The sequence below is a fragment of the Pinus tabuliformis genome, chromosome 3_1 (assembly GCF_031772625.1).
Source record: "Pinus tabuliformis cultivar Carrire ecotype Pingquan chromosome 3_1, CPIR1, whole genome shotgun sequence".
Classification (NCBI taxonomy): Eukaryota; Viridiplantae; Streptophyta; class Pinopsida; order Pinales; family Pinaceae; genus Pinus; species Pinus tabuliformis.
Window position 1 is genome coordinate 364690597 of NC_142301.1, and position 17886 is coordinate 364708482.

General features: G+C 38.6%; 1 protein-coding gene across 4 annotated transcripts; it reads left to right on the plus strand.

The window, feature by feature from the left end:
* The first annotated feature begins 744 nt into the window (after positions 1 to 744).
* LOC149187201 (vicilin Pin k 2.0101-like) lies at positions 745 to 6330 on the plus strand. 4 transcript variants are annotated; one of them, XM_089412764.1, is made up of 7 exons: positions 745 to 881; positions 1078 to 1426; positions 1521 to 1702; positions 3536 to 3616; positions 3886 to 4161; positions 4261 to 4534; positions 4673 to 5058. In XM_089412764.1, exons 2-7 carry the CDS (start codon positions 1090 to 1092, stop codon positions 4831 to 4833), a joined length of 1311 nt encoding a protein of 436 aa, XP_089268890.1. In that variant the 5' UTR covers positions 745 to 881; positions 1078 to 1089; the 3' UTR covers positions 4834 to 5058. The 4 variants fall into 4 exon arrangements, with proteins under 4 accessions (XP_089268890.1, XP_089268888.1, XP_089268887.1 ...); XM_089412762.1 differs by lacking the exon at positions 4673 to 5058 and adding an exon at positions 5846 to 6330 and having other exon boundaries at positions 794 to 928; XM_089412761.1 differs by having other exon boundaries at positions 794 to 928.
* Positions 6331 to 17886: the final 11556 nt, after the last annotated feature.

Below are 17886 nucleotides of genomic sequence, written 5' to 3' on the forward strand. Positions count from 1 at the left end.
AGGCAAGTCAAAAAACCCACAAATTAGCATGGGAATTCCCAAAGATTATGACAAAATATTGCAGAATTTTTTACTTTAGGATTTTGAATGCCCAAAAGTTTTTAATAATGATAAATTCATTTGCATCATAAAAAATGATTCAAACACTCCAACATTCAAAATTTTTTATTTTATTTTTCCCAAATAAACAATAAAAATACCATCTAACCAAATTTATAACTTTTAAAAAAATATCGAATTAATTATCAACCATCAATTTAATATTGATTTTTTTCAAAATTTTAATAAACTTCCCACAAAAATTTCAAAACTAATCGGATCAAAAACTTTTTACCAAAAGAAATCAATATAAACCTAGCCAATTAAAACATCAGAAAAAATCAATATAAACCTAGCCAATTAAAACACCAGTCACATGCAGCACTAGAAAAATCAACTGGTGCACACTCCAAGGCATCCCATGCTGGATTCAAAATTTCAATGTAGCTTGCTCCAAACGCAACGGGACACAGCCCAAACGCCATGAGAAAGAACCAAACAAACCAGAGATAAAGAAGTAAAGATCGCAACATCAGAAACAAACGAGGATGAATGCCAAACCAGTGACAATCAATTCATTAACTGTATTGGAATCAAAGCGACACGCAGACAACCATTGAAATTCGAGACTTTTGACCTTTTCCTTCACGTGCATAATCAATCATGTCAATAAGGCCAACCCGGCCAAGCAATCACGGTGGAGATAATTAGCATTTTGTGACTTCAAAGCCCCCACAATTGGATAAATATGGCCCAGCTTTCCTTGCTTCTCCTCTATCTGGTCACCATCCGTAGCATACTTGCGTGGTCCTCGTACTAACGTGACAGATGATCAAAGCAGAGTGAAGTTTCTGCCCTTAGACAAATGTCCTCTGGATTTATGTTCAACGTATGCTTGCAATTTATATGTGAACACCTGTGTTTTGTATCAAACCTTAGAATCCATAAAGCCAATATATAAACATTAAATGCCTTCTCGTTTTCTAATGCAAGCGCGCGTTTAATTCGAATAATTTCTCTGACTCGATTTCTATTCAGTCTTTCTTTCTCATGCAGGTGACCATGGCGCTCCCTGAGTTCTCGTTTCTTTGTTTAGCTGTTGTTCTCAGTATGGTCGTGTTTGAGATCCATTGCAATGGAGTTCGACATGAGAGAGCGTATTCCGAAGAGGAAGAGGAGGGAGAAAATCAGTTCATATTCAAAAGGGAGAAATGGGAACGAATAGATGCAGAAGCAGGCCACGTGAGAGTTGCTCCCTCCTTTAGGGAGAATGCAAGAAGTGCACCTCAGGTGCACAACTTCGAAGTTAATTGCATCGAAATGGAACCGAACTCTCTCATGCTTCCTCATTACATCACTGCAAGTTGGTACATGTACGTCTATGAAGGTCTGTAATCATTAAAAAAATGGCATTATTAGTATTGGATTGAGTTTTATATTGATGCTATGGTTCAGTATAATTCCGTCCATTTGTTGTACAGGTAAGGGAAGAATTGGGTGGGTACGCAACCAGAAGTTGATCGAGCAAGACGTGGAAGCTGGGCAGGTTTACTACGTTCCTGAGGGCTCACCGTTCTACGTGATCAACACTGACAGAAACCAGAGGCTCCACGTTATCAATCTCATGCACAACAAAAATCCTAGTCCCGATCGACATCACGAGGTTGGTGTATTGGCTAAACTCATCGCGATCGTTCTTTTTTTCGGGTTACTAGACCAATTTGCAACTAGAGGAATCTGCCACTATAGCCTGGTGTGACACTATAACACCTTAAGTGTTTTTTTCTTTTTCGGGTTACTAGACCAATTTGCAACCACAGGAATCTGCCACTATAGTCTAGTCTGGTGTGACACTATAACACCTAGGTGTCTACTAGGGGACATTATAATTAGATTAAGATCGGTGCCTACTAGGTTGGGCCTAACACTATAACTTATAACTTCTTATAACTTTTAGGTGACACTATAACCTTTAAGTGGCTAGTATGGTGTGACACTATAATACCTAGGTGTCTACTAGGCGACATTATAATTAGATTAAAATCTGTGCCTACTAGGTTGGGCCTAACACTATAACTTATAACTTTTAGGTGACACTATAACCTTTAAGTGGCTATATAACCTTTAAGGCTAAGTATCCCTTTTAAATGACACTATAACATCTAAGTTCACCTCTAAGTGGTTAAGTAGGGTTAAGTATTATTTTTAGGTGACACTATAACCTATAAGGGGCTAAATATGTGCTAAGTATCCCTGCACATCTAGGTGTCTATATATCTTTTTTGTTTTTTTGGGTTATTAGTGCAAATTACAAATAGAGGAATATACCACTAGGTACTAGGTTGGGTGGGGTGTGACACTATAACCTCTAGGTGCCTACTAGGTTGGGCATAACACTAGAGAAATCTACCACTAGGTTGGGTTGGGTTGGGTTCGGCCTAACACTAGAGAAATCTACCACTAGGTTGGGTTGGGTTGGGAGTGACACTATAACCTCTAGGTACCTACTAGGTTTGGTCTAACACTAGAGGACACTAGAGGAATTTGCCACTAGGTTGGGTTGGGTGTGACACTATAATTTCTAGGTGCTAGCTATTAGGTTGGGTCTTGGTTGGGCCTAACACTAGAAGAATCCACTAGGTTGGGTTGGGTGTGACACTATAACTTGTAGGTGCTTACTAGGATGGGCCTAAAAATCTGTCACTAGGTTAGGTTGGGTTGGGTGTGACACTATAACCTCTAGGTGCTTACAAGGATGGGCCTAACAATCTGTCAATAGGTTGTCACTAGGTTGGGCCTAACAATCTGTCACTAGGTTGGGTTGGGTTGGGTGTGACACTATAACCTCTAGGTGCCTACTAGGATGGGCCTAACAATTTGTCAATAGGTTGCCACTAGGTTGGGCCTAACAATCTGTCACTTGGTTGGGTTGGGTTGGGTGTGACACTATAACCTCTAGGTGCCTACTAGGTTGGGCCTAACAATCTACCACTAGGTTGTCACTAGGTTGGGCCAACCTAACAATCTACCACAAGGTTGTCACTAGGTTGGGCCTAACAATCTGCCACTAGATTGGGTTGGGTATGACACTATAACCTCCAGTGCCTCTAGATAGGGCCTAACACTATAATGTCTAATTACACTATAACTTCAAGTAGGGCCTAACACTATATTGTCTAATTACACTATAACTTCAAGTAGGGCCTAACACTATAACGTCTAATTACACTATAACTTCAAGTGCCTACTTATCCTTACACATCTAGATGTCTACATATCCTGTTTACATATTCTTCATCTAGATGTCTACATATCCCATTTACATATTCTTTTTCAGAGACTAGTAAATATGAGGATAGAACCTTAAATTCCTTGATAAATAAGATCTCATTTTTCTAACTAATAGCCATTGTTATTATTATTATTATGATTGGTTTCAGTTTTGGTTTGATCGGATGAATTCGGGATAATTGTTTTTATCTTTGTGTTATGGCAGTTGTATTATGTCGGAGGTGGGCAAGATCCACCTACTGTGTATACAGGTTTCAGACGAGAAACCCTTGCAGCAGGATTTGGTGTAAGTGACCGGTCATCGAGATTTCTGCTAAGTAAATTCAGATCCTTGTTTAGTTTTTGTACATGATCTGTCTGTGGTACATCATTTGTGATAATCTATACCTCTTACCTATCTGGAAAAACATTGAGATTGACAGGCCTTTGAATCTGGTACGTAACAAATTCAGGATTAACATGGGTTTGTGTTCTTAGAGAGATTGAGATGAAGATAGGTGTGCTAGTAGAGGGATCAATAGACAATTGGTAATTAATGTTCTTGGTTTTGATCAGACCGGTATCCGAGAAGTTGAAAGGGTGTTGAGCAAGCAGGATAGAGGCCCCATAGTTTTTTTAAGCAAAGAACAGAGGAATGATGAATTCCTGTCCTGGCCATGGTCGTCCAATAAGTATGAAGGCTCTGAGGAGGAGGAGGAGAAGCCATTCAATTTGCTGAAGAAGGAATCTGTCTTTACTAATGACCATGGCCAGTACATTAAAGCCGATTGTGACTCATTCCCTCCCTTGGGAAGGCTAGACCTGGCAATGGGACTCACAACAATCAACGAAGTGAGTTTGAATCCTCCATGAATGCTTTGGTAAATGTTTTTCCTTTATTTTTTTCATTATTACCTGTGCATGCAATTGAAAATGTTGAATGTAATGCAGGGAAGCATGGTAGCTCTGCACTGGAGCAGCCGTACTACTGCAGTGTCAATGATATTAGAAGGCAGGGGAAGAGTGGAGATTGTAACCCAGGGGCGTGGTGGGAGCAAAAGAAGAGTGGAGTCATATGAAAGAGTGGAGGGTGAGTTAACTGCGGGAGACTTGATCGTCGTTCCAGCCGGCCATCCAAATGCTGAAATCTCGTATTCGGGACAACAATTGGTAATTCTCACGTTCCACATCGATAATGAACATAACGAATTCTACTACCTCACAGGTAATTTTCTCCATAAAATCAAATGAAATGCATGTTTAGCTCTAAATAATTTGCATAAGACCTTATTATAAGAGATGAGGTATGGATGGTATATTATTTTTTTTTTAAATTTGTGGAATGAATGAATGGTTCTTGCAGGAAAACATTCTGTAATAAGCTTGATCCAGGACGAGGTTCTGGCGATCTCGATGAATGAGAAGCAACGTGCACTGCAAAAAGTAATCGATGCACAGAAAGATGAAATGTTTTTGGCAGGCCCAAAGGATGAGGACAAAGGATGGAGCATCGTTTCAGAGTGAATGCGAGTTCTGTCAGTGGAAGAGGCCGGGGAGTTTAAGCTTTGTATGTAGTATGTGCTATGTATATGTATGTGTAAATATAAATAACAGCTTGAATGATAGGACAAGCAGCAAGCTGATCACAGTTGCAGCGGCATATAACGGCACTATGTAACATTTTTGGGAGTAGGACGTTCATAGTGTTTTGTGGTGTGGTATCCTAGTTATCCAGTACTAATTGTTAGAACTGTGCGATGAATGTGATTAATATCATCCACCACTAAATTGTCAGACTTATGCGATTAATATATTAATATCAATGCTGTGAATATATATTTCGTATACATTGTCTTTATAGTCATTTCATGATCCTGTGAATATAATCTTTCATATACATCGTCTTTATCGTCATTTCATGACTCCGGTGTACGCAGTTACCAAATTCGAAATTCTACTGCACAAAATTCAATACCAAAAAAAATCGAGAATAGACGCATTAAAAAATTAACATATTATAAAAAATTCAATAGAATAAAAAAGCATTAAATCTCTCTGATAAGAATAGTCTGTTTTACTTATCTCAAACATTAACCTAATCCGTTCTGAAATAGTCTGGTTTACTTATCTGTTTTACGTATCTCAAACATTAACCTAATCCGTTCTGAAATAGTCTGGTTTACTTATCTCTAACTTTAACCTAATCTCTCTAACGTTAACCTAATCCATTCTGGAAAAATGAATGGAATAAAAAAGCATTAAATATTATAAAAAATTGAATGGAATAAAAAAGCATTAAATCTCTCTGATAAGAATATTCTGGTTTACTTATAGAGAACATTAATCTAATCTCTCTAACATTAACCTAATTTAGTCTGATCTACTTATCTCTAACATTAACCTAATCTCTCTAATGAGAAAACTCTGGTTTATTTATTTTAAAGTTAACCTAATTTATTTTAAAGTTAACCTAATTTATGGATGGTATATTATTATTATTTTTTTAATTTGTGGAATGAATGAATGGTTCTTGCAGGGAAACAGTCTGTAATAAGCTTGATCCAGGACGAGGTTCTAGCGATCTCGATGAATGAGAAGCAACGTGCACTGCAAAAAGTAATCGATGCGCAGAAAGATGAAATGTTTTTGGCAGGCCCAAAGGATGAGGACAAAGGATGGAGCATCGTTTCAGAGTGAATGCGAGTTCTGTCAGTGGAAGAGGCCGGGGAGTTTAAGCTTTGTATGTAGTATGTGCTATGTATATGTATATGTAAATATAAATAACAGCTTGAATGATAGGACAAGCAACAAGCTGATCACAGTTGCAGCGGCATATAACGGCACTATGTAACATTTTTGGGAGTAGGACGTTCATAGTGTTTTGTGGTGTGGTACCCTAGTTATCCAGTACTAAGTGTTAGATCTGTGCGATGAATGTGATTAATATAATCCAGCACTAAATTGTCAGACTTATGCGATTAATATATTAATATCAATGCTATGAACATAATATTTCGTATACATTGTCTTTATAGTCATTTCATGATGCTGTGAATATAATCTTTCATATACATCGTCTTTATCGTCATTTCATGACTCCGGTGTACGCAGTTACCAAATTCGAAATTCTACTGCACAAAATTCAATACCAAAAAAATCCAGAATATACGCATTAAAAAAGTAACATATTATAAAAAAATGAATAGAATAAAAAAGCATTAAATCTCTCTGATAAGAATGGTCTGTTTTACTTATCTCTAACATTAACCTAATCTCTCAAACATTAACCTAATCCATTCTGAAATAGTCTGGTTTACTTATCTCTAACTTTAACCTAATCCATTCTGAAAAAATTGAATGGAATAAAAAAGCATTAAATATTATAAAAAATTGAATGGAATAAAAAAGCATTAAATCTCTCTGATAACTTAATCTCTCTAACATTAATCTAATCTAGTCTGGTTTACTTATCTCTAACATTAACCTAATCTCTCTAATAAAAAAACTCTGGTTTACTTATTTTAAGGTTAACCTAATTTATTTTTGTTTAATTTTTGGTTTATTTATCTTTAAGGTTAATCTAATTTATTTTTGTTATTCTTGTTTAACTTTTGTTTAGAGATAATTCTTGTTTATTTATTTCTAACATTAATCTACTTTAATCCAAAAATAATAAAAACAAAATACATCAAATTTGTTAGTATTGCAAAGTAAAAAAACATAATAAAATCAATTAAAACGAATAACAAAATTTCAAATCTAAAGTTCAATGTAAAAAATAAGATTGAATATTAAAAATAAGTTTCAAGTGATCTCCACATATTTATAGCTATTCTTATCAGATCCATTTTTTTAACAATAAGTAAATATGTAGATTATCCTTTTTGTGGAACATAGAAAATGAACCCGTCTAATTAAATTCTGCATCAATAATATTCTATTTTACAGTGAACCATAATAACTATAATCTAAAGTTCAATATAAAAATTAAGACTAGATAGTAAAAATAGGTTTCAAGTGAATCTCCACATATTTATAGCTATTCTTATCAGATTCATTTTTTTAACAATAAGTAAATATCTAGATTATCATTTTTGTGAAACACAGAAAATGAACCCCTATAATTAAATTCTGCATCAATAATATTCTATGTTACAGTACATCATAATAATAATGACTATCATCTAAAAAAAATATAAAAATGAATAAAATGCATTTCAATTTTTTTCTTTTTTAAATTTTTTTTCTATAATAGTTTTTAATATAATTTTTTTTTTAATTTTTCATATTTTTAAAAATTTAATAAAAAAACTTATACTTTCTTAATTAAAAAACCTTCATATTATTTAACTGCAACTAAACTTAACATTGTGTAACTGCAACTTTGAAAATATAGTTTTTCATAATTTTTAATATAAAATAGTTGATCAACCATAAAATTCGGTATCGTATTATGCTCAACCTATTTTTACACGAACTGAATTGTACCAGCCATTTTTTTGGCCCCATAAGGTTAAACTTGGTAATTATGGTTGAAAATGTTTCATTATCAGAATATATAACCGTGTAATTATGGATTAAAATGTTTCATTATCAGAATATATAGTAGTCTTGGAAATAGTAAATTACTTCGGGATCAGTGCAATGCATGGAGAATCTGTATGATAGTTGGAGTTTAAAGTATATTTGGAAAAGTACAATTTTTTTGGCCAGATACTTGAGTCAAAGGGTCATTGTAATGCGTGAAAGTCACAATTCTGTGGATCGCTATATGCGAGAAAGTTTAATGATAGAATTTATATATATATATATATATATATATATTTGTATCAGAGTTGAATATAAAAAAAACTCAAACCCAAAATTTGAAAGAGTACGGGTATCTCAGAAGTTTGTAATCACAATTTGTAGAGCTATCATTATTGTTAATTGATCACAAGTCATAGAGAGCCATCGTTGCAGTGTGCTATCGGAGGTGATCAAGTGTCACATCTCTGCTCATCGGCTCATTTTGCTAAAATGGCACTAGGGGGAGTACAGGGAGGGAATCCCTTTTAAATTCAACCGGGTATGGCTGGAAGATCCGGACTTTAATGAACTTGTGCGCTTTGTTTGGGCACAAGAGGTGGATCATCGACTATCACATATGGAACATTTATTGGATAAGCTTGGTATACTCCACGGGGAAGTTATTTCATGGCAGAAGAAGAAGAAATATGCTCTAAACAAAGAACTGCATGACATCATTGAAGCACTGACCTCCATTGGATCCCAGATGGCCTCACATGATCTCCCGGATGCCACACGCTGCTGTATCAAAGAACTGGAACTAAAGAGGAAACACATTCCATCTATTATTGAGTCTACTTGGCACCTCAAGAGTAGGGCCATTTGGATTCGGGAGGGGGATCGCAACACAAAATTCTTCCACAAATTTGCTAATCACAGACGCAAAATTAATACTATCTGGAAGATTCAAGATGCCGATGGAAATTCATGTCAGACACAAACATATATATGCAAAGCTGCTATCTCACATTTTCAGGGTGCTTATAGTCGGGCAAATGAGATGAATGTTGAGGATTTGAATTGGGGGGTGGAATTATATCCTAATATGTTTGATGTGGAAGCAAATTCAGAACTTTTCAAAGATGTCATTGAGGATGAGCTCTTAGAAGTGTTAAAATATTTTAAGGGCGAGAAAAGACCGGGGCCGGATGGGTGGGCGATAGAGCTTTTCTCTCATTTTTCTGAACTTTTCAAACATGATCTTCTTGACATGGTCGAGGAGTCGAGTACACAGGGATATATACACCCGCACATAAATTCCACATACATCGCTCTCATTCCAAAGCGGCAACTTGCAATTACTTTCTTTGATTTCCAGCCCATATCTCTCTATAATATTATTTACAAGGTCATCTCCAAAAATATTGTGACTCAATTGAAATCTACCCTCTACCGCTTTATCACCCCTGAGCAATTTGGGTTTCTTCAAAAAACGAAAAATTCATGATGTTGTTGCCATTGCCCAGGAGTGAATACACTTGATTCATACAAAAAGGAAAAATGTTGCCATTATGAAGGTAGATCTACAAAAAACATATGACTACTTGGACTAAGGATATCTCAAACTAGTCTTACTTAAAATTGGTATTCATTCCAATGCAGTGGAGTGGATTATGGCCTGCATCATAAATATCAATTATGTTGTCATCATCAATGGTTACCCCATGAATTTTTCAGAGCAGTTAGGGGTCTTCGTCAGGGCTACTCACTGTCACCGCTCCTATTTATCCTGACGATGGATGGTCTGAGCCTACATATCAAAAAAACAGTGGCTGATGGTCAATTCTTGCCATTGCACATGGGATATGATATTGATATCTCTCATAGTTTTTTTGTGGACGATGTTCTTATTATGGGGATGCTTAATCGTTTTGCATGGTTGTCTTTATTTCACATATTTTCAAAATTTGCATGTGCTATCGGGCTTTATATGAATCTCCAGAAATCTATTATATATCATAATAGTTGCGCTATGGAGACTGTTGAGTTTATAAAAGGTCTTTTCAGGTGGCTGCGGAACAAATTCTAAATGGTATGAAATACCTGGGTTTCCATATCAAGTCATGTGGATATAAGGTGGTGGATTGGATGTGGATTGTTGATCGTTTCTTCAAAAGAATATCAAGCTAGGAATATAGATGCTTATCATTGGGAGGTCGTATCATCCTGGTTCAAACTGTACTGTCGCAGTTGAGTGTATACTCGACACATCTCTTCCATATTCCCATAACCATTGTGAAATGCCTAGAGAGGATTATGGCTAAGTTTATATGGTCTGGTAGCAGGGACAAATTTAAATACCATTTGGCTTTGATGTCACAAATATCATTCCCAAAGCGTATGGGTGGATGGGGCATTATGGACATGAGACGGTTTGGTTGGGCGTTATTGCTCAAATCACTATGGAGGGGGATCTTTGGTGAAGGGCCCTGAGGTAAAATCATCAGGGACAAATACCAAAAGGACCTGGATTTCTAGATATGGTATTGCAGAATATCCATTGGCATTCCTACGGGTTCAGCCATCTGGAATAGTTTCAGGAAGATAGAAAAACGTTTTTTACAGAACCTTGCTTGGAGCATGGGGTTGGGAAACAACATTATTATTGGATCAGATCCTTTACTGGGCTATGGGGAGGATCAACACATACCAGAGGCCTTTATCATCTATTTAAATGGTCGTGGGATTTTTTTCTAGAGCCAAGTCATTAACACATGGAGGGGACCATGTCCTTCCTGGAAGGAGGTAGACAAGCTGGGCTTGGATGGCCAATTGGCGGTGGTATGGGAGCGAATCCGCACTCAATTAAATTTCATTGGCATATGTCATGAGGATAATAGTAACCGACTTATATGGTATGGGAAGATGAAAGGAAGGAACATTATGGTGGCTGATCCGAATTGGATCCTCAAACACTCTTAAAAGTTTCCTGAACTTTGTAAAACTCATACCAACATTTCAAAGTGCTATGGATGTCGAGCTTATCAGAAATAACCTCTGAACAATGGCAATTTGCAGTAAACATGGAGCAACGAGGACCCTCGGTCAAAGCGTGTAGACCGTTGGCCCATGGTAACCGCATGTTGGCGCAAACTGGCAAAATGGGAAGTCAAATCCAAAAACAGAGGCAGTTTTTGATACGCGATTAGCAAGCACTAATCATGTATCGCAGGGCGTCCCCCTCAGTGAAGGAAAGCCTCGAGCGCTTGGTCATGGGGAAAAGCATAAAACCGTACGAAAATCGTTGATTCCGTCAGAAGGCGGGCCCCGCACTAAAACTGATAGGATATCGGAAGGCCCTCAAGTGGTAAGCGGGTTCGACCGAGTCCTGCCCGATTCCATACAATGGGTGACACACGTCCAATGGATGAGAGAGAAAACCGCTCTCATCGCGCGGGTAAAGGTCATGCTACTTACCTGCACAATATGGATGGAGATCATAGGATCTGGAGGCCCCAGATCAACGGCGAAGAAGCAATCCGATGGGTGACCATATTCGACAAGGAAATAGGCTGAGGCAGATAAGATTTGAGATCCGACATGACCGATGAGTTGGCGGAGGAATCAGTTTTGCAGGCAATCTTGGAACAACGGAAATAACGACCATTCAAAGAGAATTGACACTCAATTCGTGAGGAAACAAGTGGCCACCTCTCTGTGAAGCGTTACAGTGATGATGACGCAAAGCAGGGGAATTTCAGCAAACAGAGGTAGGAGATCCAGAGAGCCGAGAAGCAGAAACGAATAGTCAGGGAGAAGATTGGCTTTAAGCCATGAACAGAAAGAGAAAGCAAAAGAAGAAGCAGAAAAAGAGAGAGAGAGAGAGAGAAGCAAAAATTGCAAAGAATAGAGAAGCCGAGTTGACCTGCAGAGCAAAGGCAACATCGAGCAAACAGAGACAGAGAGAGTCCGAGAGTCTGTGAACTCTAGAAAAGGCTTGAGAGGTTCAAGCAACTCCTCTGTGTATACCTGTCAGGTATTAAGTACCAAATTGGACTCATACCATTTAGACCAGTTGAGGTCGAGATTCAGTAAGGGGAGTCTGTGTGCTCTAGAGACTTGGGGAATCCAAGTACAGTCCTATTGATCATTATTTGTTAAGCGAGACTCAATTTGAGCTCACTGTTGTAAAACTCTGTTTTTTAAGACAAAATAGAAAGGCCACCACTGAAGGCTGGACCAGGAGATGCAGCCCAGGAGGATTGGGTGAACTCCTTATTAAATTTGTTGTGTTTATGTGTTTGCTTACTGTGTTCTCTTACTGTTTCAGTGTCTGTGTATTTCGCAATCTTATTGATCCGTTGCATAAGATAACATAGGCACACCCCAACACTTGAGTCTGTAATACCTTCATTAATTAACTGAGATCATTCACGAGTGATTTTAGATCAAGTGGTATCAGAGCTCCTAGGTTGTTAAGGTTAGAGAAACTTGTGTTGGATTTTGTTGTTGAATGCTAACTAGATCAAATCTTAAATTAGGAGAAGGAGAGTTGGTCGAAACTAACTTGGAAATTGGAAGAGTCTATCCTAAGTGTTGGCTAGTTGAATTGTTTATTAATTAAACAGTCAAGTACCACATTAATTTGTCAACCTGGGAAAGTCTTTTATTTCAAAGGCTACCGCGTACTGTATGTACTTAATTTTTAAAAGCATTAAAGAGCTATAGTATACACAATTCTGTTTCTCACTCTATGTTATAACAGTGCATTGCAAAGGTAAAATGAAAGCAGTTAACTAAGAATACAAATCTAAAAAGAGAAGTGATGGATGCTCTGTTAGCAGAGGATCAGGACCCTATCCTCCAGGTAAGGACGTTCAACACCTGCCCCTGTAACCAGATTGCTAATACACACTGCAACTCTAATTCACCGGTGAAATATCCTTTTACAGCTTCAAGCAATTAACAAAACAGAGTACCAGCAAAAAGGAAATCATCAGAGGTAATGCTACAGAATCCAAAACAGAGTACCAGCAAAAAGAAATTACCAAACACACTTACACACTTGACAGAAAAGTAAATGGGTGAATCTTGTGAGGAAGGTGGGCCCTGTCCCTCTCACAAGATTCCCCAGAACACAAATGCTAGATTAGGTGCTCAGAACAATCTTCTATTCATCTGTCAAAAGATCCAGTTACAATAAAAGTTCAGACCTTGCTGTTGTCTTTCAAAATTTCCCTTACAGACTGCTTTTCTTCCCCCCCTTCTAATGTAGATGTCTCCTCTTTATAGAGGAGACATCTATTACAATAGACTGTCATAGTTCATTCAGTTAAACCTTTCTTTCAAAAATAAGAAATCCATCCTTGTTACAGGATGTTGTTACAACAGTGTGACAGTGTATTCTTTCTTGGGTCTCTTACTGTTACACAGCTGGTAACCGAACTTCAACCATCTTCTTGGAATCCTCGCACTATCCTTTGCCGCTTCCCCATTGTTGCTTATTTAGTAAACTCATGTTGTTTCCGATGTTTTTAGCCACTGTAACCGTGTTTTGCCCTTTTTGGACAGTTGCTGATCGTGTTGTGTCCGCATGGACTTCTGGCGATCTTCTGATAGTTGCCATTTGTTATTTCCGGTATTCCAGTTGTTGCAAAATAGCATTTCCCTGCTTTAGATAGTTGTTGTTGCTGGCTGTAGCAACTGCGTAGTTGCTGCTTCTGGTGTTGCAGCAACTGCGTAGTTGCTGTTTCTAGTGTTACAGCAACTATGAATTATAATTCCTGCAGACTTTAGACAGTTCAACTTAGCAACTTGGTTAACTTTTCCAAAGATAAATATAAAGATAACATGAATATGTAATGAATAATTAAACACATAGTCATGCGGAGAGTTACTTCATACCTTGGGGTGATTTGGTCATTATGTAATCAAAGCTTTCAACTTATGAACTAAAAAAGGGTAATATTATAGCAAAAATATAAGGTAAAAAATGGTCAATTCTGAGTCCTAACATCCCCCCCAACTGAAGAGATTGCATGTCCTCATGCAATGCTTACTTTGAATCTGAGTTGGAGTACTGGGATGAACAGTGTAAATTATTGAGACAATAGTTATAGAAAGTGGTATCAAACTTGTCTCTGAACCCACAGACAGTTTGTATTTGCCTCCATGCTGCTGCCTCTTCCTTTTTGGATAATCCAAACTGGCCCTTGTATTGCTGACCAGATAACCATAGAAGTGGAAATTTAAATCTGTAGCCAATCCAATTTTCAGCACATTGTTGCATGCATCTAACATAGTAAGGTACCCTTGAGATTGCTGCCTGTAAATTAGGTGGATTATAAGGGTGATATTCCTGCCTCTCCTTGGGGCAGTTTTCCCAGAATAAGTTATTGGCTTTAATAGCCAAAGGTGCCTTGGTTCTCACATTGTGTTGGCAATCTCGCAGGACCATTGTTTGTAATTGCCTAATGTGATCCTTCATTGCAGGATCACTTAACATTCTTTGATGCTGTGCAATGAAGGTGGCTGCGTTTTGAGGTTCAGCCCTAATCCACAGAAGGCAATTCTGTTCATTATGTTGTGCTAAGATAAAAACGTTTTTCCATATAAGTTGGTTGGCTAAAAAGGAAATGAAAGCTCTGAGCTATATATCGCCAACAAGAGGGAGTATGTTCATGTTTCTCTCCTCGGACATGGCTTCATTATGGAGATAAAGCTCGCATAATAGATTTTGATCATTTTTAGGTGCCTCTGCAAAAGTTTGAATAAATTGTTCTGATGTAACCACCTGATGAGGTCTACCTTCTCTAACTGCCTTTATCTGTAAGAATGTCAGTCGTTCCCTCAAAAATGTTGCATAATTGAAAGAGGGTTTCCTTGTGGCAAGTATTCTTTGGAATAACTCAAACATCTGGGACAATCTGGCTTTTAGTTCCTTAATTTCTTTGTACTGAGCTCTAGACTGCTCAAGTGCTTCCCAGTTCTTATATGCATAATTGAACCAGATCCCCTTTTGCTGTTGGAATGCTTTGCCTTGTGACAGCTCATATTCTCTCCACCATTTTCCTTTTAATTCTTGAAAACTATCGGTTTCTGTGCATGCATCACTAACAGAGGGAGGTTCTGTTTGTGTAAAGGCATCAACAAGGATAATCTACTCTGTGATAATTGGAGTAGGCCAGGATGATCCAATGTCTTCCTTTCCATTTCCAGCTACTGTTTCTTCTTCTTGTTCTATGGCAATTTGAGTAGGCCTGGGTGAGTCTATGTCTTTTTCTTCATTTCCTCCTGATTCCTGTGTAACTGCTTCCTCCTCTTGTTCCATAGCAATTTGGGTAGGCCGGAGTGACTTTATATCCTCTTCTTTATTCCCTGTTACTTCCTGTATTACAACAAATCCTTCCAGTTCTTTCTTCACACTTTTTAAAGATCCTACTAGTTCTTGTGTTACAGCAGGTTGTTCTGTTTTCACCTGTATAACTTTTGGAGAACTTGCTGGTTCTTGTGTTTCAGCAAGTTCTTCTGTTTGCTCTTGTGCAGTTTCTGGAGAACCTGCTGGTTCTTGTGTGATAGCTGGTTCTTCTATCTGCTCCTGCACCTTTTCTAGAGAGCCTGCTGGTTCTTGTGTGACAGCAGGTTCTTCTGTTTGCTCCTGCACCTTTTCTGGAGAACCTGCTGGTTCTTGTGTGACAACAGGTTCTTCTGTCTGCTCCTGCACCTTTTCTGGAGAGCCTGCTGGTTCTTGTGTGACAACAGGTTCTTCTGTGTGCTCCTGCACCTTTTCTGGAGAGCCTGCTGGTTCCTGTGTGACAACAGGTTCTTCTGTCTGCTCCTGCACCTTTTCTGGAGAGCCTGCTGGTTCTTGTGTGACAGCAGGTTCTTCTGTTTGAGCAGAGGGTTGTTGTGTTTCTGTTTTTGTTTCTGTAGTTTGTGTAACAACAGGTTCTTTTGTTTCAACCACAATAGCAGAGACTTCAGTCATTAGTTCTGCAACTACTTTGTATCCTGCTTGAGTATATATCTCACCACAATTGGCACACATATATTCATTCTCCTTACTCTTCTCTGCTGCGGATGCTACTTGCGCTAAAATGTGCAGGCTAAATTCATTTTGATAGGCTTTCTTGACCCTTATTATTTCCTCCTGGTAATCCTGAATTTGGGACTTCAGAAATTCAATTTCTTCCTGCAGGGCAGATATGGTAGGCTGAGCTTGTGGAGCGGTAGGTTCCAGTGGAGGCAGAGGTTGTGCTTCAACATTGATTTGATCACTTATACCCTCAACAGGTGGTTCTTGTGTGTCACCTGGGGTAGTGGCTGTTTCTTGTGTTGCAACTTCTTGGCCACTATTACCTTGGGTGTCGGCAGCTGGTTCTTGTGTGTCAGCTGCCTTAAAATATGATGTCATGACACTGTGAACACTCTGCATCTCAGCCTCCGAGGGTGAGGGAGACGAGTTTCCAGGGCTGGTGGGAATGCGGGTTTTTAACGTAATGGGTGGTGAGCCGGGGAGAGTGTGGCTAGGAGATTCAACTATTACAGACGACCGAGTCCTTTGCTTGGGTAGAGAAGCAGGGAATTCAGACATTTTTCTTTTCAGGCTGGCTTTCTTTAAGATAGGGACAGTGGCAGAAATAGCAGCTGCTTTAGCCGAAGCCCTAGTTCTTCTTCTTTTTGGTGGGGTTTCATTTTTCTGCTGCATTTTTCGTTTGAGCAGGGTAATAGGGATGTTATCATCAGAGTCATCGGTAGAAATACCAAGTATGGGAATGGATGGATTGGTTCTATTGGGGGATGGAGTTGTTTCCGTGGGTATTTCTACTGCTGATTGTTCATTTTCAGCAACTTGTGGGGGTGTTTTCTGGAGGAATTCTTTGAGCATTTGTTCTGAAATGTCATCTGCTTGCTGGGGGATTTCTTCGGGTATTTGCTCAGGAATGTCCTTTGTTTGCTGAGGGATTTCTTCATCTTGCTGAGGTATGTTTTCAGCTTGGTGAAGAATTTCCTCTTCTTGATGAGGAATTTCATGTTCTGGCTGGGGAATTTCTGCCTCTTGATGGGGATTAATGGGGGGTGGAGGGTTATTTAAGGCGAGGCCTCTATTTATCAACAATTGAGCTAGACGGTGGTGTTTCAAGGAAAGAAGCGGACGCTTTGCGTTGACAGTGTAACGTGACATATTTTTAAGACATCCCAATAAATAATATGGCATATTTATCAACTGACCATTCCTAAAATGATTCAACAAGACGAAATCGTGCTGGTAAATTACCTGGTACCGGCCTTCGCACGTCAGGTATTGCTTCACAAATTCAACAACTTTCGGCCACGATTGAGGTAATGACTGAAGTGCTACGCCTCTGCCCTTGGGTTCCACCTGCTCGCCCGGTTGAAGAAAATATTGCTGCGCATTAAGGATCAAGTGCTTCCTACTGAACCACCGTATGCCATTAGCTGGTAGCCCGGTAACTTGGGATATGACTTCCTCCGTGACTGGGATTTGAACTCCCTGAACGACAGAAAATCCCTATGTTAAATTGCATGCAAACTCGAGGACTTGCTGCGCGTCGAAGTCTGGAAGTCTCCTAAAATAATCTAGCCATCCCGCTTGCAGAAAGATTTGATAAATCTCGGGATAGAGCTCAAGAAGTGCTGTTGTGCCAGGTTCATATGTAATGAGATTTCCTCCCATAGCTGTTGTTTCAGTGAAATTCTCAGTTCAGAGCCGAGCTTCCGAGTTCAGTTCAGAGTAAACCGTTGCAAATGGTAACATGCCGTGATGGGATGACTTTTACATATTACCGGGAGAGTTAAGGGCGGCGGCAGTTGGCGTAGTATGCAATTATGAGAGCGCTTTGGTAATCCCCCCCAAAAGCTATGCGTAAGTGATATGATTGGAAGTAAAATTATTCGGTAGTCCTATCAGCATCTCCACATTAACTATTATTTAATGTCCATACATACTCATGCGTACCTTTATGTTTTACCTTTTTGGTTGCTGCGTCGAAAAGTCTTGTCTTATCTTTTGCTGGATCATAATGATTACAGCAGGTCTAAGAGTAT